Below are 25,692 nucleotides of genomic sequence, written 5' to 3'. Positions count from 1 at the left end.
AAAAAGTAGGCTAGTTGACAGAATACAAGAATTGCATTAAGCTTAATGTATTGCATTAGTAATTGCAACCTCGAGCTTCTTAAATTAAAAAATAATAATAATAAAGCAACATTGCACACATATGCCCAATTTTTCAGATGGCAAGTTATTCAATGAATATACTGAACTATGTGTAAAAAAATAACCTAAATGATTTGCCCCCTAATTTTGTGAAGTTTAAGTTCCTGGAAGATACATAAAACATATATATATGTATTAGAAATATTTAGATTATTATGTGGGGTGTGAAAGCGTTACATTGTATTGTAAATTTCCCAGATATAACTCTATTCATCTACTTCAGCATCCATTTCTTTTTTTTTTTAAGATTTTATTTATTTATTCATGGGAGAGGCAGAGAGAGACAGAGGCAGAGACACAGGCAGAGGGAGAAGCAGGCTCCACGCAGGGAGCCCGATGTGGGACTCGATCCTGGGTCTCCAGGATCACGCCCTGGGCCAAAGGCAGTGATAAACTGCCCAGCCACCCAGGCTGCCCCCTAAACCATCCTCAAAACATAAAACCTGAGGTGTGTCTGCATGGCTCACTTGGTTAAGCGTCCAACTCTTGATTTCGTCTCAGGTCATGGTCTCAGGGTCGTAAGATGGAGCCCCATGGTGGGCTCTGCATTCTGCAGGGAGTTTGCTTGAGATTTTCTCTCCCTCTCCCTTTGCCCCTCCCCCTGCTTATGCCATCTCTCTTTCTCTCTCTCTCTCTCATTCTCTCTCTCTCCAATAAACAAATAAAAAATGTAAAATCCAAACTGGAAGAATATTGGTAAAGTGTAGTGTGCTAAAATGAAGCCAGCTGGGGGCACAATGAGATTGCCGTCATGCACATCAGCTCTGTTGAAATCTGTCTACCCTGTCTTACCAGGTAGCCAACACCAAACGTTGGCAAAAGGCCATAAGGACTAAGGACGGTCCCAAGGATATGGAATGGTTCAAGAGGGGGCTAGGAGACATCGGGGACAAAAGACAATGAAGCAGAGGTGACAAATGCTATTAGTGAAATTGGGAAAACTAGGCAGATGTTGAAACAAGATTTTCAGAATGTAACTGTGAGATGCTTGATAAAATCCTTTCTTCATCTTGCCCTATAACTTTAGTAAAAACTCTTCCTCTTCAAAGTGTAATACTAAAAATGTCTGGCTTCCTCATTTTCACATAATGCTACATGTAAACTCGCAAGAGTCCAGATACCAAGAACATTTTTAAAAGTTAACTCCAGGGATCCCTGGGTGGCGCAGCGGTTTGGCGCCTGCCTTTGGCCCAGGGCGCGATCCTGGAGACCCGGGATCGAATCCCACTCAGGCTCCCAGTGCATGGAGCCTGCTTCTCCCTCTGCCTGTGTCTCTGCCTCTCTCTCTCTCTCTCTCTCTCTCTCTCTCTCTCTCTCTCTGTGTGTGTGTGTGTGACTATCATAAATAAATAAAAAAAAATTAAAAAAAAAAGTTAACTCCAGTTTCCAAAGAAAAACAAGATGACGGAGAATCTAACAAAGCAAAACAAAATTAGTACCAGGGTATAATATTCACCCAAATTACTAAATCTGAACAACTGCTATTCTGTAGCATTTAACATGTGAAACATAAATATTCAATAGCCATGTGGATTTTCTATGACTATATTCTCAGTACACATTGCTAGTTAATTTAAAAATAAATAATGACAATAGCACAGTATCTAAGTAAAAAGACTGTAGATCAAGTCAGCTTGGGTTTGAAACCCTTTTCAAGGAGATACTCTATTTTATCTCAGACAAGTTATTTAAAATTATTTGCATTACAGCTTCATTTCTTTAAGATGGGGCTTAAAATACCCACTCCATAATACCCTTAAATGGAAATACACGAAGTGAGTGGCACAGGCCTTAACAAATCATTAAGTGTAAACTGCAATGTAAGTTCACTGAGGGTAGGAATATTTGGGTCTTTTGATCACTGCTGAACATTTAGCACCCAGAAATTCCCAGTAAACATCTGTGGAATGAATGACTATTGTTATTATCAATAATTACTCTAAGAATTTTCTCTAAACTTAAATACCAGCCTAAATGTGATGCATTAGATGCTCTTAGCTATGTTCTACAAAGTCAACATAATCGCTAAATTAGTGAAACAGGAAGCATTACTCCTAGGGAAGGAAAATATGGGGTACCTGTGCGCCTCTGGCCACACCTCATCAACCTATCAATATATGACTTTATGTGTGTTTCTGCTTAAAAACACTTTATTTACCATGGATGGTCAATTCATTAACTTCAAACTCAACAGCCAAGAGCATCATAACTCATGCCTGACTGAAGCTTTTCTAACACATGTGTTTTCTCCATAGGCACATCATAGCCTTCTTGCTCTGAGGAACATCAGCACTTCAACAGTATGCCTGGGGGGCATTTTAAACAGCCAAATCTCTCTCTCTCTCTCTCTCTCTCTCTCTCTCTCACACACACACACACACACACGTGGAAAAAAAAAAAAAGGCACTAACTAGATTGCTAAAAGGACCCTACCCTTATTTACAGTAGAGCAGGAAAGAGAAGTGTTGCCTTGTTTGACCCCAGCTGGGAACGCGCATGTCAGGAAACAAAAATTATCTCCCACCATGCGCAAATTCCATGAATGACTGCAAAAGACACAAGAACACTGACTTGGGAGTTACCAATAAACTTCTGCAAGTAGACAGATTCATAAATATGGAATCTGCAAGTAATGAGGACTAACTGTATATCTAACAGGAAATATAAGATATTTCTGTAAGGATTACGCTTTCTAATTTTGTACCTCTGTCTCCTTTCCCCCTTCCATTTGTTCAACAGTATCCTGAATACTGTTTTTCCCAACAGCTGCTTGCTAGATAGGAAAATGAGTATATTTCAGGGAGTTTTTGTCCAGTGGAAACTAAATACTCAATAGGACTAAGAACATCACAACTTTTCTTACCATCTTAAATACATCTAGTAGAGTAGTCATCCAAAAAATACTCTATACAGCACGTCATTTTGAAAGACGTTACCTACAAAGGCATGGCCTTCCATGAACATTATCAGGTTGTGGAACAGTTAGAAGAAACAGAAATATGTTAGATGAGGTTGAGTAAATAGAAAGTTGATAGAAAATCACTGGTTTCAATCAGGGACTATAGGACATTATAATCATAAAATGGTCACATCAGGAAAAGGCAGCCCAGAAGAAGAGGGATTGCACACAGTTGGCTTAAGTAATATGTTATTAAAAATGTCAAGTCTGTCAAATCCTGTCACATTACTTATTGTTCAAGACAAATGTCTAGCAACTGGTCCTTTCTCTGTCCAGGTTTGTGCTTCTGCAGGAAAGTGCTCACTCAGTTAATATAATAAAGTCAATTTCTCTTAAAGGGGAAGAAAGAGCATTTTCTATGCTTTCACTTTCTTTTTTTTTTTTTTTAATTTTTTTTAAATTTTTATTTATTTATGATAGTCACAGAGAGAGAGAGAGAGGCAGACACACAGGCAGAGGGAGAAGCAGGCTCCATGCACTGGGAGCCCGACGTGGGATTCGATCCCGGGTCTCCAGGATCGCGCCCTGGGCCAAAGGCAGGCGCCAAACCGCTGCGCCACCCAGGGATCCCTATGCTTTCACTTTCATATATTATATAATGAATGCATTTCCCCTCTGAATAAAGTCAGAAGGTTTCGAATGTCCATATGCAGCAGAGACACAGGGGACCTTGGTAAAAATGTACAATTCTAAGCAATATACCAAAAAATCAGATTTATAAATTCTGGAATTCCTTCAGGGATCCAGGCTTGGGCCACTGAAGGAATCATCTGCCCTGCACCTCCCTTTAAAAACTCAGACACAGAAACTGCAGTGAGACACCCTTCACAGCAACTTTGTAGGGGCAGTGATGATGCCTACAGACTATCTTTCTGCAGGCCGATGTCATCTGATCTCAATAAAATTAAAACAAAATGACACGGATAACACACTTATATTTGCAATGAACCACAGTAACAACATATCAACAGAAGGCAGTCCTTTCAAATTTATGATCGCAAAACTAAATCCTTGAAGGATCTCAGTTTAATGTGGTCTTTGAACTAATCACACAATGTACTTAAAGTGAATGTTACACATAAATATTAAAATACTGTGAAGCACAGCATTCTTCTAAAACTTAAAATGGAAATTGTGCTAATCACTTCATATACTATTTGCTATAACACTGAACTAGATACTTAATTCCCTAGAATCTGAATTCTATTAATAAAAATTTAAATATTAAATGAGATGGAACCTAGATATACTGCACATGAATGGTGTATATGTGTCAATTCACACACAAGTAAAATACATGCCCCAGGATAAGGCATTCAGTTGAAATCATTACCTCATAAATGACTGATAATTATATTTTCAAATTCCAGTAATAAGGTGATTTGGCCACTCATCAATATGTATCATTTCTCTGTACCAACACTGTCGACACATAATTTGTTTTCCAACCCCACTGTTTTTCTCCAGGCAGATGTATCATTTCCCAATTATGAAATTAAACATTCGATTGAAAACATGTTGGCAGTCTAATTCCAGGTTTAATAACTTTCTGTATATTTTTAGGATGATATTCTGCTAGAACGCTGGGGAAAATTATGAAATTCTAAATAGCTAAAATGTTACAGAATGTAATCAGACTGCAAGAACTGTTCGAGTAAACTACCACCACAGGTTAAAGTGTTCAGAACACCTTCGCCTTTCAGAGTTGGCGAAGTCTTTGGAGTGGAGAAGCCACAGTCTTTTGTTAGGCAGGAAGAAACAGGCTGCCTGGAGCTTCGGAGACTCTCACTAGCATCCAGACTCAGGGGGACACAGAGGTACTGAAGCCTGGTGTCCATATTTTTCAAAACACAGAACTAGTATTTGTGGAATCTGATTGCAATTTATTATTCTAATCTTAATCTGAATGCTCAGTACTGAACTGATACTATGAGAAATAAAACATCATTAGAACATATAAGGATCTTGAAATCCTAGTGAAGATTCAGATCTAGTTTGTCAGGTGTTCCCCAAAAGCGTAAATAAATAATAATAAGATCGCTCACTATGGTGGATACCCATTTTTAATTTGGTTGAATTTTCCTCAATAATCAAGGAACTACTCCTGTGTATGCTGTGATCCACAGCGAAGAGGAAGGGGTTGACACGCTCTTCCCATTTCATGCTGCATCCCTTCCCTAGAGTCAACCATCTGGCCACAGGCATCTGACCCATGCTGCCAGACACAGCCTGACCCGAGATTATGGATGTGGTGCCCAGGGGGTTACCCGACCTTTCTCCAATGACCACAGCTCTAAGATTGTACAGATTGAGAGTACTGAGTGCTTGAATTTCCCATCGTGTAGACCAGGAAGGCAGAGAGATACAGAGAAAGATGGGGCGGGGGGGGGGGGAGGGGGGGGGACAGAAAGAGAGAGAAAGAATAAGAGAGAAAGAACATGGCAAGTACCCAAAAAGGAGCAGAGAGGCAACTAGTTTCATTTGTTTCCTGAGAAAGTCATATTCCTCCTCTTGGGTAATGGGAGATCCAGCTCTCTCCTCATAAAACAAAACAAGAACCTGTTCTTTCATGAAATGTCTACGAGTTGGATTCTTATCAAATATTCATCTATTATCTATCAAAATCTATCAAATATCATCTATTATCAAAATAATAAATATGTAATTATATGGAATCACATATATGAAAAAATATATGAATATATGTATTTCACCTATATATGTAATTAAAAGCATTACAATATAAAAAGGAAAAGAGTCAACATTTTTTTAAAAAAGATTTTATTTATTTATTCGTGAGAGACACACACAGAGAGAGAGAGAGAGAGAGAGAGAGAGAGAGAGAGGCAGAGACACAGGCAGAGGGAGAAGCAGGCTCCATGCAGGGAGCCCGATGTGGCTCGATCCCGGGACTCCAGGATCACGCCCTGGGAAGAAGGCAGGTGCTAAACCGCTGAGCCACCAGGGATCCCCTGTTGAGGCTTTTAGATGTGTAGAGTTAGAAATAATAAAAATGGGGATCCCTGGGTGGCGCAGCGGTTTAGCGCCTGCCTTTGGCTCAGGGCGTGATCCGGAATCGAATCCCAGTTGGGCTCCAGGCGCATGGAGCCTGCTTCTCCCTCTGCCTATGTCTCTGCCTCTATCATAAATAAATAAAAAATTAAAAAAAAATGTAAATGTTGGCTTTTAGAGTTTGTGTTCTGTTCGTTTCCCCCCCCCTCGTTTTTATCCTGATCTTTTCTGTTTGCAAGCATTTTCCCCATGGTGGCAGTCTTACTGGTTGCCATTACTTACATTAATCTTATACGTAAAAGTTATTTTAACCAGCAAAAGTGGATTTGGGAAGAGAGAATTGCACTTGGGGACACGCAAGCTATGGCAAAACTACAGGCGAGTCCAGTAAAGGGGAGGAACTTACTTTATGGAGAAGGAAATGGAGAGTTCTTTTGCAAAATTCATTGGGGGGAAAAAAATCAAGATTCTTCCTGGAATTGCTTGGGGGAGTTGATTTCTTGAACATTGTGCTTCTCACATCTTTTCCCCCTTAGGGCCTGTAATTGATTATTCTTTCCTGTTGACCTTCTTTTGGGAGCTATAATTGGGCGTCTGCTAGTGTCTGTAACTGACAATTCTTCCTGGAAGGGACATTGGTCCCTCTTAGCTTCCTAACTCTACTTTAGTGAAGTCTCCCTGTAGTAATTTTCACATTATTAGCTCTCAGGTTTTAAATGGCTGCTCTATTAGAGTTTTAACAGTTTTGTATCACTAATAATGAGGAACTCAATGTTCCCACAACTTAAGCTTTTCCTCATAACTTTTTTATCCTCCCCACAAAACACACATGCCCTTAGGTTATGTAAGTAGCATTAGTGAATCTTTGCTATACGTTGCCAAATACAATTGTTCTAATTTAAAACAGCCAAAAATGAACATGTTCATTTGGTTACCTATTTACTATTTATATGTCTCACTTGTTGGAAACTTCTGGTGCTCCCTTTTCCTAATTATATTCTTTTGGCAACTTAATCTCTCCTGGCATCTTTCCTCATCTGGAAGGAAGCTGAAATAACATCTACCTCAGAGTTGCATTATATATGTAATGCACTGAAAACAGGACCGGCCACCTATATTCCAATGCCTACCTTTCTTGACCACTACCAGGCATTGAATGGGTGATGTTAACTGTGACTGCCTCTTAAAGTTTCTTCTAATTGGCAATAGCAATTCATTCTTTCCTTAAAAAAATTAGTGACATAGGGCAGCCCAGGGGGCGCAGCGGTTTAGCGCTGCCTGCAGCCCAGGGCGTGATCCTGGAGTCCCTGGATGGAGTCCCACGTCTGGCTCTCTGTATGGTGCCTGCTTCTCCCTCTGCCTGTGTCTCTGCCTTTCTCTTTCTCTCTGTGTCTATGAATAAATAAATCTTTTTAAAACAATGAGTAATCTTTATTAAAAAAAAAACAACAAAAATTAGTGACATAAAAGCGGCAAGGGGTATTTTATGAATTGGCATGACTGGTCCCATTTATGGAGATGAAGACTTTTATTCTAATTTTGTATGGCCTGTTTGGCTGTTCTTTTTGTTTATATAGCCTTAAGAAGTCTCTATATACTCACATGTTTTTCTTTTGAGGCTTTTCAATTTCATCCCCCACCTTTAGAAATTTGCAATTAGACCCTATTGTGTCTTAAAACATTTACTCCATCTATTTATGGCATATGAATGTCAAACCTTTTTCCAGTTGCTAAACTAATTTTGACACCATTTATTAAATTACTCTTCTTGGGCTTTATGATACCATATGGTAATTTTTTTTAGGGTCTGAACAAATTGTTCAGGATTACTTCATAGAGGACTAATACATTTTATTATTCGTCAGGACTAATACCCTGTAGTTTCTTGCAAGAATCTTTTGTATCCTTTCCCTGCAAATCATTATAAAATCTTTTATAGTGCTGAATCTATAAATTAATGTGAGAAGACATTTTTATACTAGTTCTTCCCATCCAGAAACATTCACTCATGCTAGACACTGGGATACTGTCATGGGTCAGACTCACTTTGGGCAGGAGACATAACACAGGGGAGCATCTAAGTCCAATATTATAGATGGCAGGGTTCATACTTGAGAGCTTATCTGAACTAGGCAGCTGGTTCAAGAAAGGCCCATTAGGTAAGAAAATTCCAAACTGGTAGATTCCAGGACCTCTGGTTTGCTGTGACCAGACCAGCTACTGTTGGGGAGATTCTGGGAGAGAAGAGACAGGAGAGGTCACCCTAAGAAGGGTGAATAATGCCCTCTTCACAATAGGGGCCTCTAAAGGAATTTTAGAAAGATCTCTTGGCTGTTATGAGAAAAGGAAGCAGGCAAAGTGACTTGTCTAGGTTATCACCAAAATAGGCCAGAGTACAGATTAAAAGTGCTCCAACTATAGTGTAAGCAGAGCAGAAGGGCATATGGGATAAAATAGATGTCAATGTTAGACTGAACAAGATTGGGGTGTGAAGACAAAGTAAGGCAGCTGTAACTTCTGAGCTCCAAAGGAGACAAGTGTACCCTCAGAACTCCCTCTGTGACCCGACATCACCATTCCTTGGAGGTCTCCTGGAACTGCTTCCATGCTTTCCAACCCTTTTCCCATCACAGCACAAGCTGACAATGGGACTCTTAGGTACCAGCTGGGAAGCTCCAGCTTATATGGTACAATTTCAAAGATATATATGATAGACCACATTATGGTCAGAATGTTAGTGTCTTTGCCTACCAGACCCATCATAGAGGGCAATGGCCAATGAAATGAACAAATATGTCATTTCGAACAAATTTTAGAAGCTCTTGTGCTTTTCAACTTATCCTTTCCTCTGCTGCAGAGCCAGCATGTGGCAGCTCACCCATCGTGGATGTGAAACACAAATGAGAGAGAAACCGTTATTGCAGTGAGTCACTGAAGTTGTGCAGGTCATGGTGACACCATATTAGCCAGTGATAGCTGACTGATGGAGCAGACAAAATCATTCTTCTGGCACACCTTTTATACAGTTGTCCTAGTCCATTAAGAATAGTCACGAATTATATCAACAGTGGTATATATTTAATAATTTTCAGAATATAAGCTGCATAGCTTTTTAGAATAAAAAATGATATAACCTGAGGTACATGCTTTAGGACACTTGGTTAAACAACAAGCAATCTGTGTCTTTGATGACCACCTCAAAAATGTGGCAAACTTCACAGTGTAACTTGAAAACAGATGTGGAGATAGACAATTATACATCATGGCATATTGTCTACAAAAGAACATTCTGACATTCTGACAACTTAAATAGAACACAGCACACAATTTCAAGTATTCAAGCAGTGTTTTCTGGCCAAGTAAAAACTGTCTAAAAACCGCTGATGTATTTTGACTTGGGGGGAGGGGGGGGGGCGGAATGTAGCTGCTTATTTTTCCTAAAGACAGCATTTTTTTTTTTTCCAGAATGGGACTGGCTCAGTCCAGCTTAAAAGCATTGGAGGAATAGCTATTCCTCTTGTTAAGAAAAAAAAAAAACAAAAAAAAACCTAAAGAAATAAATACAACAACAGGGGTGGGCTGTGCACTAGGAGGATGAAATAATCAAAGGGAAAACCAGCTTCCCATCATTGCATAGTCTCCTGAAGCAGCAAATGTGAAAGACAACATGGAAAAGCTACTTCCTTTTCCCATCACCCAAGGGTCAGGGTCATTTTTCTGACCACCTGGGCCCCTTGACAGAGTGGTTGCTTTCTGAGAACCCCTATAATGCAACCTACATACCCTCCAAAAGAAGGTAGTTCCCATCACATGAAGCACAATGAGAAAAGATACACACTTAGGACTCCACAAAGCTGCAGTTGTCTCAGCCTCCTGATATCACTTGGATACACATTATGGGCTTGGCAAGGTGGAGCCTTAGAGCAGAGTCAGAAGGGGAGTTGTCTTTAGTCCTTTGTCCAAAGGACTGGGACAATCCTAATTCTAGCAGCTGCTATCGGTAGGTGTTCAGGGCTCCTGCAAGAGGGAAAAAGTAGCTGGTCCCAGGTCTCCTCTTAGGCCAGGGCTTCCGACACCAGACACTTGCTGCTGCTATTCCTTCATTGACCCAGATTTCTTACAACTGTAACCCAGGCAAAGAAGGGAGCCCCAGGCTTGCTCTAGCTCTGAAAGCACATTATAAAATAAAATGTACATTGTAATAAAAACTTTCTGTAGCTAATTAAGTGAATTTTTATCAATCAGATCAAAAGCACTTGTCCAAAAGAGGGAGCACCTAGCCAGAGACGCCACAGTCTGACCGTGGTTTAAAGTCTCACTTTAGATTGTTCCTTCTCTACAGGTGATCGGAGGCTGCCACCAACTCAAACCACTGCCTCAGAGCATCGCTGAGTGTCTCAGGGAGGGCATTCACATCGCGAAGAATGATGTAGAATGGGAATGGGAACTCTTCCATGTATGATCGGATTTCGGGCATCTCTCCAGGTCCTTTAAATATTAGCACTTTAATATCCAAGATAGAATCCTGTCAACAGAAAACATTTTGATATAAAAGAAAAACCAAACCAGTATCCTTGGCTAGCTTTTCTCTGATCTCTTTTGCTAACAGTTTTTACGTCTCCTATAATCTAACTCCTACATATAAAATTAGCTTTTATTACCAAGGAACAATTTTCAGAACTCTTACTGAGGCAGCAGATCTCTTTCTGAGCACTCTTTGAGGGAATATGGGCATTAAAAGGGAGAAAAGGGCAGACAAGAAAACCCAAATTTCCTATAAGGATATTATCCCATTTTCTACATGGAGTAATTCACAAGTCTTCCAACTTGTTATCCAGGCCTTAATGTGACTTGTAGAGACAATGCTTCCCCTGGAACAGAACTGCCCTGTGGGTATCTTTCACTTAGCAACCGCTGCACCCTGCTCTGAGAAGGGCACTGCTGGGATAGAAGTAATTGGAATGGGCTGGGGCTGGTCTACAGTTTCAAGTGGATAAGGCCTATTATCAAGGGCTGCAGTACCTACAAGAAGACAGTGCAGAGGGAAAGGATGACTCACGAGGGTAGGAGATGGCACAGAAAGGGTAGTCTCTGGAATCTGAATTCTGGCTTTCCTACTCATTACCTATAATAACCTGTGTTTATGTCTTTCACTGCAAAGTGGGAAAAATGATCCCTACCTCACTGGGTTATTCACCAAAAAAAAGCGCCTAGAAGAGTGACCAACAGAACATTAGGGGTGATGATGGTGTGACTTAGGCCATATTTCATCAGATAGGACAGGCTGAAGGGAATCCCCACTTTAACCCCAGAAAAGCAACTTTTAGTAACACTTACCCATGAACTGGGATTGTCCAATACAACAAAAATGACAAAGATGTTAGCATTCTGGGCGGCCTGGACTGCTGCCAGTACTCTGTCTTTACCCTCAAGGAAAAGGCCACGTCCATCAGAGACCACCAGGAGGAGTTGTGCGGTTTCTAAAGTGGAACATATAGTAGGAGAGGAAACAGGGAACAAAAAAAAATCCCACTTTTAACAACTCAAATCTACTTGAAGACAAATTAGTGTAGCCTTTCTCTATACTATTAACCAAAGAGATGTCCAAAACCGATGAATTCTGGACATAAACAAAAGGGACCTAAGTCTATCACTTCAGACCCTCCAGTGGGACAAAGGCTGCACAAAGACATATGAAGCTTCTGTCAATAAAACAATTTCTCTGTCACATTAGATTAATTTCATTATAGCAGTAACAAAACATATTTATGGCTATAAAGTATAAACATAGCAGTATTGAGGGGTGCCTGGGTTGCTTAGTTGATTAAGCACCCTGCTCTTGGGCAGCCCCGGTGGCCCAGCGGTTTAGTACCGCCTTCAGCCTGGGGTGTGATCCTGGAGACCCAGGATCAAGTCCCATTTCAGGCTCCCTGCATGGAGCCTGCTTCTCCCTCTGCCTGTGTCTCTGCCTCTCTCTCTCTCTCTCTCTCTCTCTGTCTGTCATGAATAAGTGAACACAATCTTTAAAAAAAAAAAAAAAAAGCATCCTACTCTTGATTTCAGCTCAGATTATGATCTCAGGGTCGTGAGATGAAGCCCCATTTTGGGCTCCACACTGGCATGGAGCCTGCTTAAGATTCCCTCTGGTCATGAGTATAGTGGGATGAAGCAAGCAGCTTGTGAATGTACATAACAGAAAAGTATTTTGTTAATAAAAATTAAAAACTGCAGCTCACCTGGACTGGTGTTCTGTGAGGGCTGCTGAGCAGCTGCAAACATGCTGGCTACGGACTCCAGAAACTAAACCAGAACCAGAGACAGGCCATTAGAAAACTACTGAAATTCTCTTCTTTGTTGCAGAGACTGAAATTACTCCTAACTCTTAAGTGATAATCAAATAACCTTCTCAGATATATAGGCAATCACACTGCCCCTTCAAGCCACCTGTACTGGGGACCAATGACTCGCACTGTTGGCATCTATCCTTGGGTAGTGGCATTCTCCAGCACAGACCTGCATCTCTAGCATACACGCTATTAGTGTTCTCTAACACACCCTAGAGGAAAAAAAACACTTCCCTTGGGGGATAAAGATAAGACATCAAAAATGCCCCCAAATGAACAAAACAGTTGTCTTCTTTCGGAAGAAAATAATTGAGTAGAAAAAGGCAAGAAAACATACAATCTCTAGTGCAACATAATAAAAATAGGTTAAATCAAGGCAGATATGAAGAGGACAGAATTATCATCCTATGCTGTTTTGAACTTATGTCATCGTGAGCAAGTCATTGGTTTATTTTACATTATTTCTTCTCTAGACTAAATGGGGGAGAAAAATTGGCCGAATTAGAGTACAGGAAGATGGTTTATTTTTGCAAAAGTCCCTAATCTCTCAAAAAACAGGGAGCAAGAGAATTAGTGACACAAAGTCAAGCAATCTTTGGGGAACTGAGAAAAAGAAGTCATGCCCTATTTGCTAATGGGTGCAAATAAGTTTTTATTCCCATGGTAAATAGGCTGAAGTCTAGAACTATTCTGCATTGGAAATTTTACCTGTCCTAAAACCGTACTGGGGAGGAAGAGAATGCTAAAAATTATGTCTCTGGGGCCCCTGGGTGGCTGAGTCAGTTGAGGTTCTGCCTTAGGCGCAAGTCATAATCCCACGGTTCTGAGATCAAATCCCATGTAGGGCTCCCTGCTTAGTTTCTCTCTCTCTCTCTCTCTCTCTCTCTCTCAATCTGGCCCTTCCCTCACTCATGCTCGCTCAATCAAATAAATGAATAAGACCTTAAAAAAAAAAAAAACCTTTTCTAATTAAAAAAATAAAAATTACGTCTCCCCACACCTGCTTAAGAATGACTGTGCAGAGGATCTTTGATGTCGTCAGCATACCTGAGCAATCTTGGTTTTCTTCTGTTGGAATTTGCAAAGTCGCAGAATCTGGGACCCCGAGGAGTCACTGAACTGTTCATGGAATGGATGTAACAGCTTTACGGACTCTCCAAAACTAGAGAGAGAAAAATGAAATACAGTGGGAGTTATTTTTTGTGTGATCAATGTAACAATAGTTTGATTTTCCTACTGGAATTAAAAGGCACCCTTACCTGCACACAGCAATCTGACCCACTTCCAGGAGTGTAAGAGCATTTCCAATCACAGCCAAAGATTCAAATGCCAGCTATGAAATAGAAAGTTAAGGGTTGAAGCAATCAGAATATCCTCTAGATCAATGCCTCTCAGCTTTTATTATACCAAGAGTCCCAAGGAAAATGGTATTTTTGCAGGGCCCACAGGGAATATCACCATGGCTATTCACAATCAAGCCAGAGGCCATAGTGGCTCAGACCCTGTCAAGTATCACAAATCCTGAAACCCAGAATCTATTACACTAGTAGCAAAGGTCTTCTCTAGACATCATCTCATAAAAGTGATCCTAAGAGATTTGGTCCATAAAATTTTTAGAATTTTTCCCTTTGGGGGGTGGGGGTGGAGGGTAGGGCAGGAAGACTACATAAAAAGTAATCTCTTACGGCTACAAGATTCTAAAAACCAATTTATTTTAACCCATATGTAAATGATATCATAATTTTAGAATTTAAATCTCACTAAAAAGGTGATACTTATAGCAGCTAACATCTACTGAACACATATCAAGTGCTAGGCATTAAACTGAGTACATACTTCATTTTAATTTTCACAACTCTGCATATAATAGATACTATTTCAATTCTCATTTTTCAGAAGATGAAACTGACAGGAAATAAATCACCCAACATCATTAGGAAAAAGTGAGGAGCCTGGATTTGAACCTTTTTCAAGGGAACATATATAGAGATTTAGGTTGTTCATTGGTTCATTCTAGGTAATAGCATCAATGCAAAAACCATCAGTCTTCAGTGTCCATAATGGTGATATCCTAATTCAGGCCCTTAATCCATATGTATACTAGGGGCACCTGGGTGGCTCAGATTGTTAAGTGTCTGCCTTTGGCTCAGGTTATGATCTCTGTGTCCTGGGATGGAGCCCTGCATCGGGTTTCCTGCTCAGTAGAGAAGTCTGCTTCTCTCCCTCTACTGCCCCTCCCTCCCACTTGTGCGTGTGCTTGCTTTTTTTTTTTTTTTTTGAATCTTAAAAAACAAAAAAACCCTTGTGACTAAGAGAGCACTAACTCCAGATAATTTCAGACTTAGAGAAATACACTGAACACTTAAAAAAAAAATCAATGATAGATATGTTGTTGTACAAGGTCATAAAAGATAGTTTAGTTGCATTTTGTGGAAAATAAACATTGTCATAGTTACTCTTCTGTGGCTAGACAGGAGCATAGCAAGGTTAAAAAGAACAAGTGGGGTCCCTAGGTGGCTTGGTGGTTTAGCGCCTGCCTTCGGCCCAGGGCGCAATCCTGGAGACCTGGGATCAAGTCCCGCCATCAGGCTCCCTGTACGAAGCCTGCCCCCTCACCCTGTGTGTGTCTCTCTCATGAATGAATGAATGAATGAATAAACAAACTTAACAGGCCTCCAACAGTAAGGGACCAAATTATTTTGAGACATCCTAAATCTGCCTTTTTAATTTCTTTTAAAAATTTGAGGTCTTCTCAAACATGATATCACATTCTAAGAACAGTAATGGGTATTTCAAAGTGCTTTTTGCCAGAACAATATTTTAATCTTCTAGGTGGCCATGAAGCATGGCTTGGGGTCAATTTCTCATTAAACTAGCACTGTGCTTCCTTACCTGTTTGGTATGGTTGTCCACCATGCTAGAAGAGTCATCAATAGCCAAACAAATCCGATACTGGCGTTTACTGGGCTTGGTCCTTCGAAGCCAAATCTTGTCTTTCCGAAATTGACTAGCAATGTATGGAATGACCTTCCTCATGTTTAGCCGCTTCCCGGTTCGATAGTCTCCTCTATTAAATTTACCCAAATGAGGCAAAGATTAGTTAACAACTGCTCCATCCTCTGATAACTTTTTTTAAAGAATAAAATTACATTGTAATACTTCATAAACAAGAATACCAAATAACCAGTAACCTGGCACACTCAAGTGTCACTGTCAATTGAGAATTGAGGGCAGTCAGAAAAACTGGCTATGTATTTGGCAATAATAATTAGGTCCTTCCAGGTAAGCTAAGACACATTTTAAAAATTAGAAAAATAGGGCAGCCCAGGTGGCTCAGTGGTTTAGCGCCACCTTTGGCCCAGGGTGTGATCCTGGAGACCTGAGATTGAGTCCCACGTCGGGCTCCCTGCATGGAGCCTGCTTCTCCCTCTGCCTGTGTCTCTGCCTCTCTCTCCACACAGCCCCCCCCCCCCCCCCCGCCCACCGTGTGTCTCTCATGAATAAATAAATAAAATCTTTAAAAAAAAAAAATTAGAAAAATATGTTTGTGCTGATTAAATCTTGGATTCTTTTCTGTTCTGAAATTGTCAGTCTGGATAAATCTTTGAAAAGATCTAAGTGAGTAACACATGCAGCAAGCCTACACACCCATCTAAAGGCTCAGCCAATTTTCCCATCAGATGTTAATAAATCAAAGGAACTGTAGTCATACCAAACTTAAAAGACACTTTTTAGAGGTAACATGAAAAAAGGTATAGAATCACATACTGGTGCCTATGCAGCACAAATGGCCACCACAAGCCAGTACTGTAAGTGGTTAAGGGCTGAGCTCAATAGAAAGGGTGACAATGCCATCTTTTCAGGGCACTATGAGTGAGTCCAATGGAGAAGACTTACTTCAGCTTGGCTGCCTGGGTAGGCTCTAATATGAGGCGAAGCTGTTCACACAACTGCTGTGAAAGAGGCGCAGTTAAGGCCAGGTAACTCTGCCACATCTCAGCTGCAGCCTTTTCCTGTGACAATAACGTGGAAGTTACCCATAGAATGTCAGAGCCAGCCAAAGTCATTACAGCAAGAGGACACTTGAAGCAGAGCAGTACAAAATGACCTGCATGAACCTGGTCCACAGAAGCTAACTCAAAAGGTTCTCTTAGCAAGCTGCCATCTAGTTCATATCCTTAAAAATGTCTCCTCTTCTACCAAACCCACAACCCTCGGTTCCAAAAGAGAAAGAATGAAAATGGCAGAAAATACTGGAATTCATGCCCAAATCAACACTTTATTCTCACTACTTATGAAGCCTATAACCTGTATGCTTCATGTGGCTAGGGAGCTGTGGATGGATATTATGGTGCTATGAGATCCAGCCACATAATCATGGGCTCTCGGGAGTCATGTTTCAAAAGCAAAAGCAATGAGTGCAAATATCTCAACAGTGTGCTTATTGCCTAGACACAAAGCTCCAACTATGGCAGAGCCCTCCTACAGGTCTGTAGGGTGAATGAGGATAGTGGCTGCAAAATATAAACATGTACACATACAGTAAATTTAGGATGCCAAGTCATTAAAAATGAAGCTTCTGACTTAATGCTGACACATTAAGTCAGCCAGCAACATTCCAGGTGGCCTATTCTGTTAATGACACATTTTGCCTCATTTTTCAACCAATGTCATATCTGTTTTATCTATTATATACAGTAAGTAATGGAAATGAAAGGAAATAAACAGGGACGTCTGGATGGCTCAGCAGCTGAGCATATGCCTGAGCTAAAGCTCAGGTCCTGATCCTGGAATCCAGGATCGAGTCCCACCATCAGGCTCCTTGTGGGGAGCTTGCTTCTCCCTCTGCCTATGTCTATGCCTCTCTCTTTCTGTGTTTCTCATGAATAAATAAATAAAATATTTTTAAAAAGACTTTTTTAGGGACAGCCTGGGTGGCTCAGCAGTTTAGCGCTGCCTTCAGCTCAGGGCGTGATCCTGGAGACCCAGGATTGAGTCTCACCCACGTCAGGCTCTCTGCAGGGAGCCTGTTTCTCCCTCCGCCTGTGTCTCTGCCTCTCTCTCTATGTGTGTGTGTGTGTGTATGTGTGTGTGTGTGTGTGTGTGTGTGTGTCTCATGAAGAAATAAATAGTCTTTAAAAAAATAAAAAAAAGACTTTTCAGTTTATTTATTTTTTTGACTTTTCAGTTTTAAAAAAAAGGAAATAAATACATCAGCTTCTCTGTTTTAATTAAGCTACATATCTAGTGGCAAAGTAGGCAGAAAGCAATGGATAGGCTTAGGCTTCAGACTGTAATTATAGCCTCCATCCTCACTCTTGTTCAAGGGTGATGGGTGCTAAGAACCTGTTGAGCTTGCTGTATCTATTTAAAAAAAAAAAAATCAAGATATCTTATGAAAAGACCAGTGACTTACTTCTTCTGGGTTTCCAGACTCATGTGGCTGCCACATTTCCAGCTGTCTCTCCAGTTCCTGTCTTAGCTCGCTGGTATCTTTTAAAAAGGGCTAAGAAGAAAAAGCCACAGGTAAGAGGCAGTCTAGGGTGAAATCACCAACTCATTATCACTGGCTGCCTTCTTCCCAGCAGTATGAACTCCAAATACATAACATGAGAAACAAAACTTAAGCAAATTTAATGGCACAATAAGAAGATGCCAGGTAACTAGTCTTCTTCCCATTTTGTAAAGACAAGATAAAGGAAATCTTACCATTTACAAGAAATATATACAGCAAAATAAAAACCAAAGGTATTAGTATCAGAATGTTCTTTGATTAATCGAGACTGCTATTAAATCAAATGATTAGGGAAAACAACTCCGTTAAATCTGCTTTCCCTAAGGATTCTTGCTACTTCACCAGCAAAAGCTATAAATTGTCCCTACAGGATTCTCACACAAGGATGCTGGACATGAGAAGAGTAGATCTGAGAACCTGAAGCTGGAGGACCAGACCCACCAGCACAGCCAGGTCAGGACAGATAATCCATCAGGACCCTGGGATTGACTGCTGGAAGAGTGTTATCTATTTAGAGAGAACTGTCACAAAGAGTTCTAAAAAATTTGATAAGATACTCCCAACAATGAGATATTCCATGAAGTTCTAAAGACAAACATTTAAAAGCAGTTTATAACTACATTTTGTTAACTTATTAAAGCAGTAATCTGTGAAAATTTTAGTACCTGGAAAACTGTGTCCATGAGGAACTGATGGGCTGTGTGAATGGTCGAATCTCGGCTTCTCTCTGGTTTCTCATTCTCTGTCTCCTCCTGTGATACGTCAGTCCTGGGATCTTGGTCTTCTTCTGTTTTAACAGCTTGAGTCTCCACCTCCATCTCATCAAAGCCTATTTGCATTTAAGAGAGTTTTACTTACCATAATATTACAAAAAGACCCTTTGCAATTGCCTGCCAATCCTAATAATTACTCAAACCTCACTCCTTCACTCCTCAGAAAATTTCCACATGTTCTTTCTCTTTGGGTCAGTCACTGCCAATTCTTAGTCCATTAAGCTCCCCTCCTCCCCACTGCAATGTCAAAGGCGGCTGTTCTACAAAGAGAAGTAGGGGAGACTCCGAATTACCCTGATAAGCCTTGTAAAAATGTGTGATTCTTTAAACTACATGCATATAGACCTCGGATAAAAATAAAAACTAAAAGTCACATTCCATTCTAAAGATGAGAAAACTGAGGCAAAGAATATATACTCAACAAACATATTTCCTCAACCTATAATGTGAAGAAGAGGCAAAGTCTGGATTCTGAATTTTCATCAGAGCTATGCCATTCCCACTGTTATATAATGGCTGGGCAGTCATAGTTCTAAAACCCGAGAGGACAAGAAGAAGGCAGAAAAAAAAAAAAGGCCCTTGAATTGGGTAGGTTCTTTTGAATTTGCATTTATTCCACCACTGATAAAGTTATTTTTTAATGTGTTAAATGTATGTCTTCTTTTCTTTTTTTTAATAAGTTGTCTAGTAATAATACTTGGTCAACTATATTTAAGACATTTGGTTACTTTTTCTTTTTTTTTGTTTTAATTTTTATTTATTTATGATAGTCACAGAGAGAGAGAGAGAGAGAGAGAGAGAGAGGCAGAGACATAGGCAGAGGGAGAAGCAGGCTCCATGCACCGGGAGCCCGACGTGGGACTTGATCCCAGGTCTCCAGGATCGCGCCCTGGGCCAAAGGCAAGCGCTAAACCGCTTCGCCACCCAGGGATCCCTGGTTACTTTTTCATATGCATTTTCCCCATTCTATTTCTTTAAATATTTTTACTGTATCTTATGCTAATAGTCTATATTTTTATATAATTGAAAACATTTCTCTAATAATCAAGAGTGTATCTTCTGATCATAGCTGAATTAAGTATACTATTTTGTTTCCTATATATTTTTTAAAAAACTGGTGGCCTGAAACTCAGGTTTCTGAGGTGTCCTTGAAGGATACTGTCTACAACACCACCCCACTTAAAAAAAAAAATTATTTATTTTATTCATGAGAGACAGAGAGAGAGAGAAAAGCAGAGACACAGGCAGAGGGAGAAGCAGGCTTCCCACAAGGGAAGGAGCCTAATGTGAGACTCGATCCTGGACCCCAGGATTATGCCCTGAGCCAAAGGGCATATTCACTTACTGAGCCACCTCAACCACTGAGCCACCCAGGTGTCCCACAACTCCACCTTTTGACTCGGAAGTGAAATATAGTGAAATTATCATAGGCAAATAAGTACCTAGACCATGGTTTAGGATACGGGAAAACAAGCCAGATCAGACTACAGAACACCAGAAGTGATTTCTCCAAGTCAGAAAGCTCAGAAGGGATTCGTTCACTGCAGGACTCACCCGGCGTGGTCCCTGACTTGACCTTCTCTGGTTTCAGCTGCTCTATGTCTGCTGCTCGGAGCTCCTCCTCCTTCTCTGTGTCCAGGAGGGTATCCTCCACCTCCTCTTCCTGATCCCTCCTGGAATCTTCTGTAGACTGTTGCTGTTGCTCCTTGCTTGCCACATCTGCCAATAAAGCATACAAATACATAGAAGCCTAGGTCTTTGTAGAACAAAGTAATCATGAGTGGGTGTAGTTTGTCCTTTTTAGCTTCCAAGGTTTTATTCATGCTGGTTCTCCTGCTGACCAACTATGTGCCATGAACACAGTGCTTGGCTTTTCTGTGCCCCGGAAGCTCTACTGACCTACTGATGTCACTACCTATTCTCTACCACAAAAGTAAGATGCTTAACTAGGTTTTTACTGCTATTACAAGAGATTGAACTAGAATAAACAGGCTGGACAGATGACTCAGCAGTTAATGGAATTAACCATTATGTGCTCCATTAACCATTATGAGTGAAGAAACTATAATGATTAAGAGTATAACACAGGACACAGAAGAACCAACACCGAGACTAGCATTGTGATTTGGACAAGTTCTTAAACTTGTCTGGCTTCAGTATCCTCATCTATGAGGTGGAAATATCATAGCCCAGGGATGCCTGGGTGGCTCAGTGGTTGAGCACCTGCCTTCGGCCCAGGGAGTAATTCTGGAGTCCCGGGATCAAGTCCCACTTTGCGCTTCCTGCATGGAGCCTACTTCTCCCTGTGTCTCTGCTGCTCTGTTTGTCTCTCATGAATAAATAAATAAAATCTTAAAAAAAAAAAAATCATAGCTCATTAAGATTATTGGAAAAATTTCATGATCATTCAACAGACCGAAGAGTGGTACAAAGTAAAGGCTCAATTCATGGTAGCAATGATTATTACTGCTTTATTTTTCTAAAAAGTGAAGTCAGAAAAGTAACTCATGGTAGAGCAATCATTTCTGAAACTATGTTCATGGATAAGTATCATGAACACTAAATTTTGCATATTAGGAATAAAACACTAAAAAGTCACCAAGAGAACTAGAAGGAGAGACTAAGACTGGTCACTCCCTTGTGATTTTCTTCCTCTTTTCACTTACGAAAAAAACATACACTTCTAGTTCACACCTCCTGCCATTGCAGGAGTGACCTCACAGTGACCAAGAAGCAATATGTCCAGTACTCAGAAACCCTGAAACTAGTGCTAGGTTTGGATGTGGCCAAATGTTATCATGGATATTAAAAGACTTATCCCAGACCCCGAAACCCTGAACACTTGCACTTGCTGCAGATATCGTTTTAGACCCAAACCAAACTGTATTCCTGCATAATTCTTATTAGAGAGAAAATAGTTCAAAAAAGCCATTCCCACCCCTAAGATGAATTTATTTATCTGCTGGGCACACAGTCATACAGCCTAGTCTCACAGAGAACTCAGCAAAGGAAAAGCCTTCTCTGAACCATACCATACATCTGTGCATCATAGGGGTCGCTGCCTTGCTTAATGTGCTCAAAGGCATCTGCGTCTTCTGCCTGCGGCTGGGGCTGGGCTGGCCCCTGCTCAGTGTGGTTCTCCATATCCACAGTCTTCAGCCGCTTATGCACATGCTCACTGTGATCACCCATGGAGCGTTCATTGTCGGCCTGTCCAGGTTTCCTCTTGAAACTCTGTGGGAAATAGGAAATTCACTAGAGTTTTGTCTATACTGGCAAAAAAGACTTAACATACCTAATAAAGTTAACCAGCCCCCTATGGATGGGCAACCACAGAAAAATAGAATTCAATGCAGCTGTTAAAAAGAATGGGCTGATCTCCAGACAAAAAGTATAGATCTGTATGATAGACTTTAGATCTGAAATAAAAGGAAGAAACACATCCATACTTAAGTTACATACACAAAAGTACATGTAAAACAAGAAAAAACTGTTGGCAACAATTTATTCTTATGTGGCTTAAAGACAGGAATAAGATGGAAGCTTTTTAGGGGATTGCTTTTTATATATGAATTTCATTTCATGTACATGAATTATATCCCGTTAAAAAAAAAAAAAAAAACCAAGAAACCCTAATTTTTAGGGTCACCCATGGGACTCAGTCAGCTGAACATCTGACTCTTGATTTTGGCTCAGGTCATGATCTCAGGGTCATAAGATCGAGCACCACATCAGGCTCCAAACTGGACTCAGTGCTGTGGGCACAGGGTCCACTTGGGATTCTCTCTCTGCCCCTTCCCCCACTCATGCTTGTGCTCTCTCAATAAATAAATAAATGAACTTTTTAAAAACCCTTATTTTTAAAACACAAAAAAGTGGGACAGTGGAAAAAAAGACTGGCTAGTACTAGGCAACAACAGCCAACACTTGGCTCTTAGGCTGTGTAAAGGAATAGGGAAAGTGTGTGTGTGTACACACACCCCCATGGGGAAGGAGCCTGGGGTCCTGATATGCTTGCTATAGCCACCATCATGTTTGGTGAGACAGCAAAGCCTGGGAGCTTGGCTGTTTTTAAACCACCACACTCGGGATCCCTGGGTGGCGCAGCGGTTTGGCGCCTGCCTTTGGCCCGGGGCGCGATCCTGGAGACCCGGGATCGAATCCCACATCGGGCTCCCGGTACATGGAGCCTGCTTCTCCCTCTGCCTATGTCTCTGCTTCTCTCTCTCTCACTGTGTGCCTATCATAAATAAATAAATAAATAAATAAAAAATAAATAAATAAAAATAAACCACCACACTCAGGGCATCTTTTCACACATAGCCTGCGCCCAAGTTCAGCAGAAGAGGGACAGAGACCTGTGTGTTTTTCCTGGTCTGTTTCTGGGAAGCCAACCGAGCGATGAAGTTGGATTCATGGCCTTCTGCCTGATTTGCATCCGCAGCTCCACTTCCGTGTTCCTATGAAATCCAAGCGACGAGAGAATGAAAGTGGAAGATGCCGTATGAGCACCTGGCTACTGTGCTGTTTTATGTGCAGTTTCTCTATTATTTTCCTCTCAGAGTCAAAACAATACACCTGCCTCCCTGGTCCAGAACTCACCTATGACTAAGGCCTAGCCTGTGGGCAAAATTAAGAGCATCTAAATCCAGATAGGTCACCCTCTTGAGGGACTTCACTGTGTAAGGCTGATTAGTTCCTTGTTTCCAGAACGGTAATGGCTTACTCTGAAGGCAGGAAAGACCTCTACAAGAATCCAGGCTCTGACATTTACCAGCTGTGCACCCTTGAAATGGTCATTTCACTTTACTGTGGCTTATTTAGATCAAATATAAAATGGAGAGAGTAGTAACGATAATCAGCAGTCTTAGAGAACTATTATGAGGATTTGAAGTAATAAAAATCCTTAGCACCTACCTAAATGGGTGCTCAATAAATGGGGGGTGGGCAGTACAAGAAGTATAAGTAAGTGTTGTTACTGGTGAGAAAACTGGGTTCAAAGAGCTTGAACAAGATGTCCAGAGTCACCACTGTAAGTAGCAGGTCCTCTCTTTCCATAGCATATAAGTGGCCTGAACTGTGGTCCATATAGAGAACAATCACTCTAGCTAAAGGAACAAAGAAGTGCTTTGCTTTTTTAAAAAGAAAACCTTAAGAGCAGTGCCTAAGTGGCTCAGTCATGATCTCAGGGTTGTAAGATCAAGCTCCAGGTTGGGTTCTGTGCTGGGTATGGAGCCTGCTTAGGATTTTGTCTCCCTTTCCCTCTGCCTCTCCCCCTCCACTGATGTACTCACTCTTTCTTAAAAACAAACACAAAACCTTTAGAGCCCGGTGAACAGCAAGGAAATACTATTAAAAGGCAGATTACTGCCTCTTGAAGACTAAAGTCTAAATTCAACCTTCCTTTACTTGGAAGCTTTCTAAAAATTAACACCAACTGGAGTATCCCATGATGTACTACCAGCCTAATAGCTTTTTCTCATTAAGCACAATACTTATATACAGCATGTAGCAAATATTCTAGGGTTTGTTCTGAGAGCCATATAAAAGTGCATATCTGAATCATTTTCTTAAAGAATGGAAGATCATCTTTTAGATGTTAAGAGAACATCACATATACACCAACTACTTCTAAACAGATGGTGGTTTCACCCAGGGGAAAGAGACCCTCTAGAGGCAGCTGGCACAGGCAGTGAGGGCCTATTACCTCCTTCCCCCGCTCCTTCTCAGGCGCAGTCCCAGCCAGCTCCACAGCTTGTGCACTCTGCACACTCTCCAACCCAGTCTGTCCGCAAGAGTCATGCTCTTTCCTCTCCGTGGCCTCTGGCACCTGTTCCTCTGTGTCAGAATTCTCTCTGCCTTCTTCTTCTTCCTGTTTTTGCAGGGTAAGCAAACACCACATTAAAATACTCTGAAGGAAGAGTATGAGGCAGTGGGGTGAGGGGTGGATCCTGCAACAATAAGATACCCCATTCCTCACCATGGGGAGTCTGCAGGGTTATTAGCCAGAAAGGGTCTTAAACAGAAACTTAAAGCTGCTCAGCAGCGCCACCTGGTGATAGAGAAGTATCCTAAAAGATTCTGATCGGAATATAGTAACCTCTTTGCTATTATTTTTACTTGAGACAAGCCAGACACTACACAATACCTGGGGCTGGAGACCTTGGTCAACAGGAATGCCATTCTCTGCACTTCCCTTACTGGCTTCCTCGTCCTTGTCTTCCAGAGACTGCTGCTCATCCTCTGAGTTTTCTTCAGGATGTTCAGCAGTATCTTTGTCTTGGCCGTCAGTTCCCGTGTCCATCTCTTCCTCCTCCTCGCCCTTTTCCTCTTCACTGGGGCCTTCCTCAGGCTCATGTTGGCCCTGCCCTTCACTGTGGTCAGCCTCGATCTCTTCCTTTATTTCCTCAGCTTCATGACCTGCTTCTTCAGTATCCATTGGTTTTTCTTTAATTTCCAAAGGATTTTCTTCTGGATACAACAAAAGTAAGAAACACAGAATTTAACACAACTTAACATGGGATTGAGTTACATAAGCTTTTTGTTATTACTCTTGAACCAGGAATTGGCACACTATGGCCCAAGGGCCAAATAGGGCCCACGTGTCTCTGTAAATAAAGTTTTATTGGAATACAGCCACATCTATTTGCTTACTCATGTGTTTAGCCTGCCTACTCTGTGTTGCCTATGGCTGCTTTCACACTACTATAAAAGCAGAATGGAGGTTTTGCAACCCCTGTCGCAGCTTATGGCCTATAAAGTATGATACATTTATTATCTGACCCTTACAGAAAAAGTTTGCCCACCTCTGCTCTAAAACACTGTATGTTACATATAATTGTCTGGATGGTGCATTTCATTTTTTTTTTAAGATTTTATTTATTTATTCATGAGAGACACACACAGAGAGAGGTAGAGACACAGGCAGAAGGAGAAGCAGGCTCCATGCAGGGAGCCCGATGTGGGACT

The 25,692-nt window shown here is 41.0% G+C and overlaps 1 protein-coding gene across 3 annotated transcripts in view; it reads right to left on the bottom strand.

Moving 5' to 3' along the window:
- Positions 1–9,147: 9,147 nt before the first annotated feature.
- Positions 9,148–25,692, bottom strand: part of LOC112923152 (midasin-like) — a 167,671-nt gene continuing 151,126 nt past the window's right edge. For 2 of the 3 annotated variants that reach the window (XR_011998423.1, XM_072745083.1), the window contains 14 exons: positions 24,872–25,194; positions 24,431–24,595; positions 23,082–23,183; positions 21,756–21,957; positions 20,278–20,442; positions 18,616–18,779; positions 17,852–17,941; positions 16,333–16,448; positions 15,328–15,502; positions 13,695–13,768; positions 13,483–13,597; positions 12,328–12,391; positions 11,429–11,571; positions 9,148–10,616 (listed from right to left, as the gene is read on the bottom strand). Coding sequence is in view for 2 of the 3 variants with exons in the window: in XM_072745083.1 (XP_072601184.1) it covers positions 10,428–10,616; positions 11,429–11,571; positions 12,328–12,391; positions 13,483–13,597; positions 13,695–13,768; positions 15,328–15,502; positions 16,333–16,448; positions 17,852–17,941; positions 18,616–18,779; positions 20,278–20,442; positions 21,756–21,957; positions 23,082–23,183; positions 24,431–24,595; positions 24,872–25,194 (2,087 nt within the window). In the remaining variant the exon portion in view is untranslated. The remainder of the gene's footprint in view (positions 10,617–11,428; positions 11,572–12,327; positions 12,392–13,482; positions 13,598–13,694; positions 13,769–15,327; positions 15,503–16,332; positions 16,449–17,851; positions 17,942–18,615; positions 18,780–20,277; positions 20,443–21,755; positions 21,958–23,081; positions 23,184–24,430; positions 24,596–24,871; positions 25,195–25,692) is intronic. The other variant, XM_072745084.1, reaches the window with a different exon arrangement.

This window comes from Vulpes vulpes, unplaced genomic scaffold, assembly GCF_048418805.1.
Source record: "Vulpes vulpes isolate BD-2025 unplaced genomic scaffold, VulVul3 Bu000000635, whole genome shotgun sequence".
NCBI classification, from domain to species: domain Eukaryota; kingdom Metazoa; phylum Chordata; class Mammalia; order Carnivora; family Canidae; genus Vulpes; species Vulpes vulpes.
This window is presented reverse-complemented; position numbering and strand designations above follow the sequence as displayed.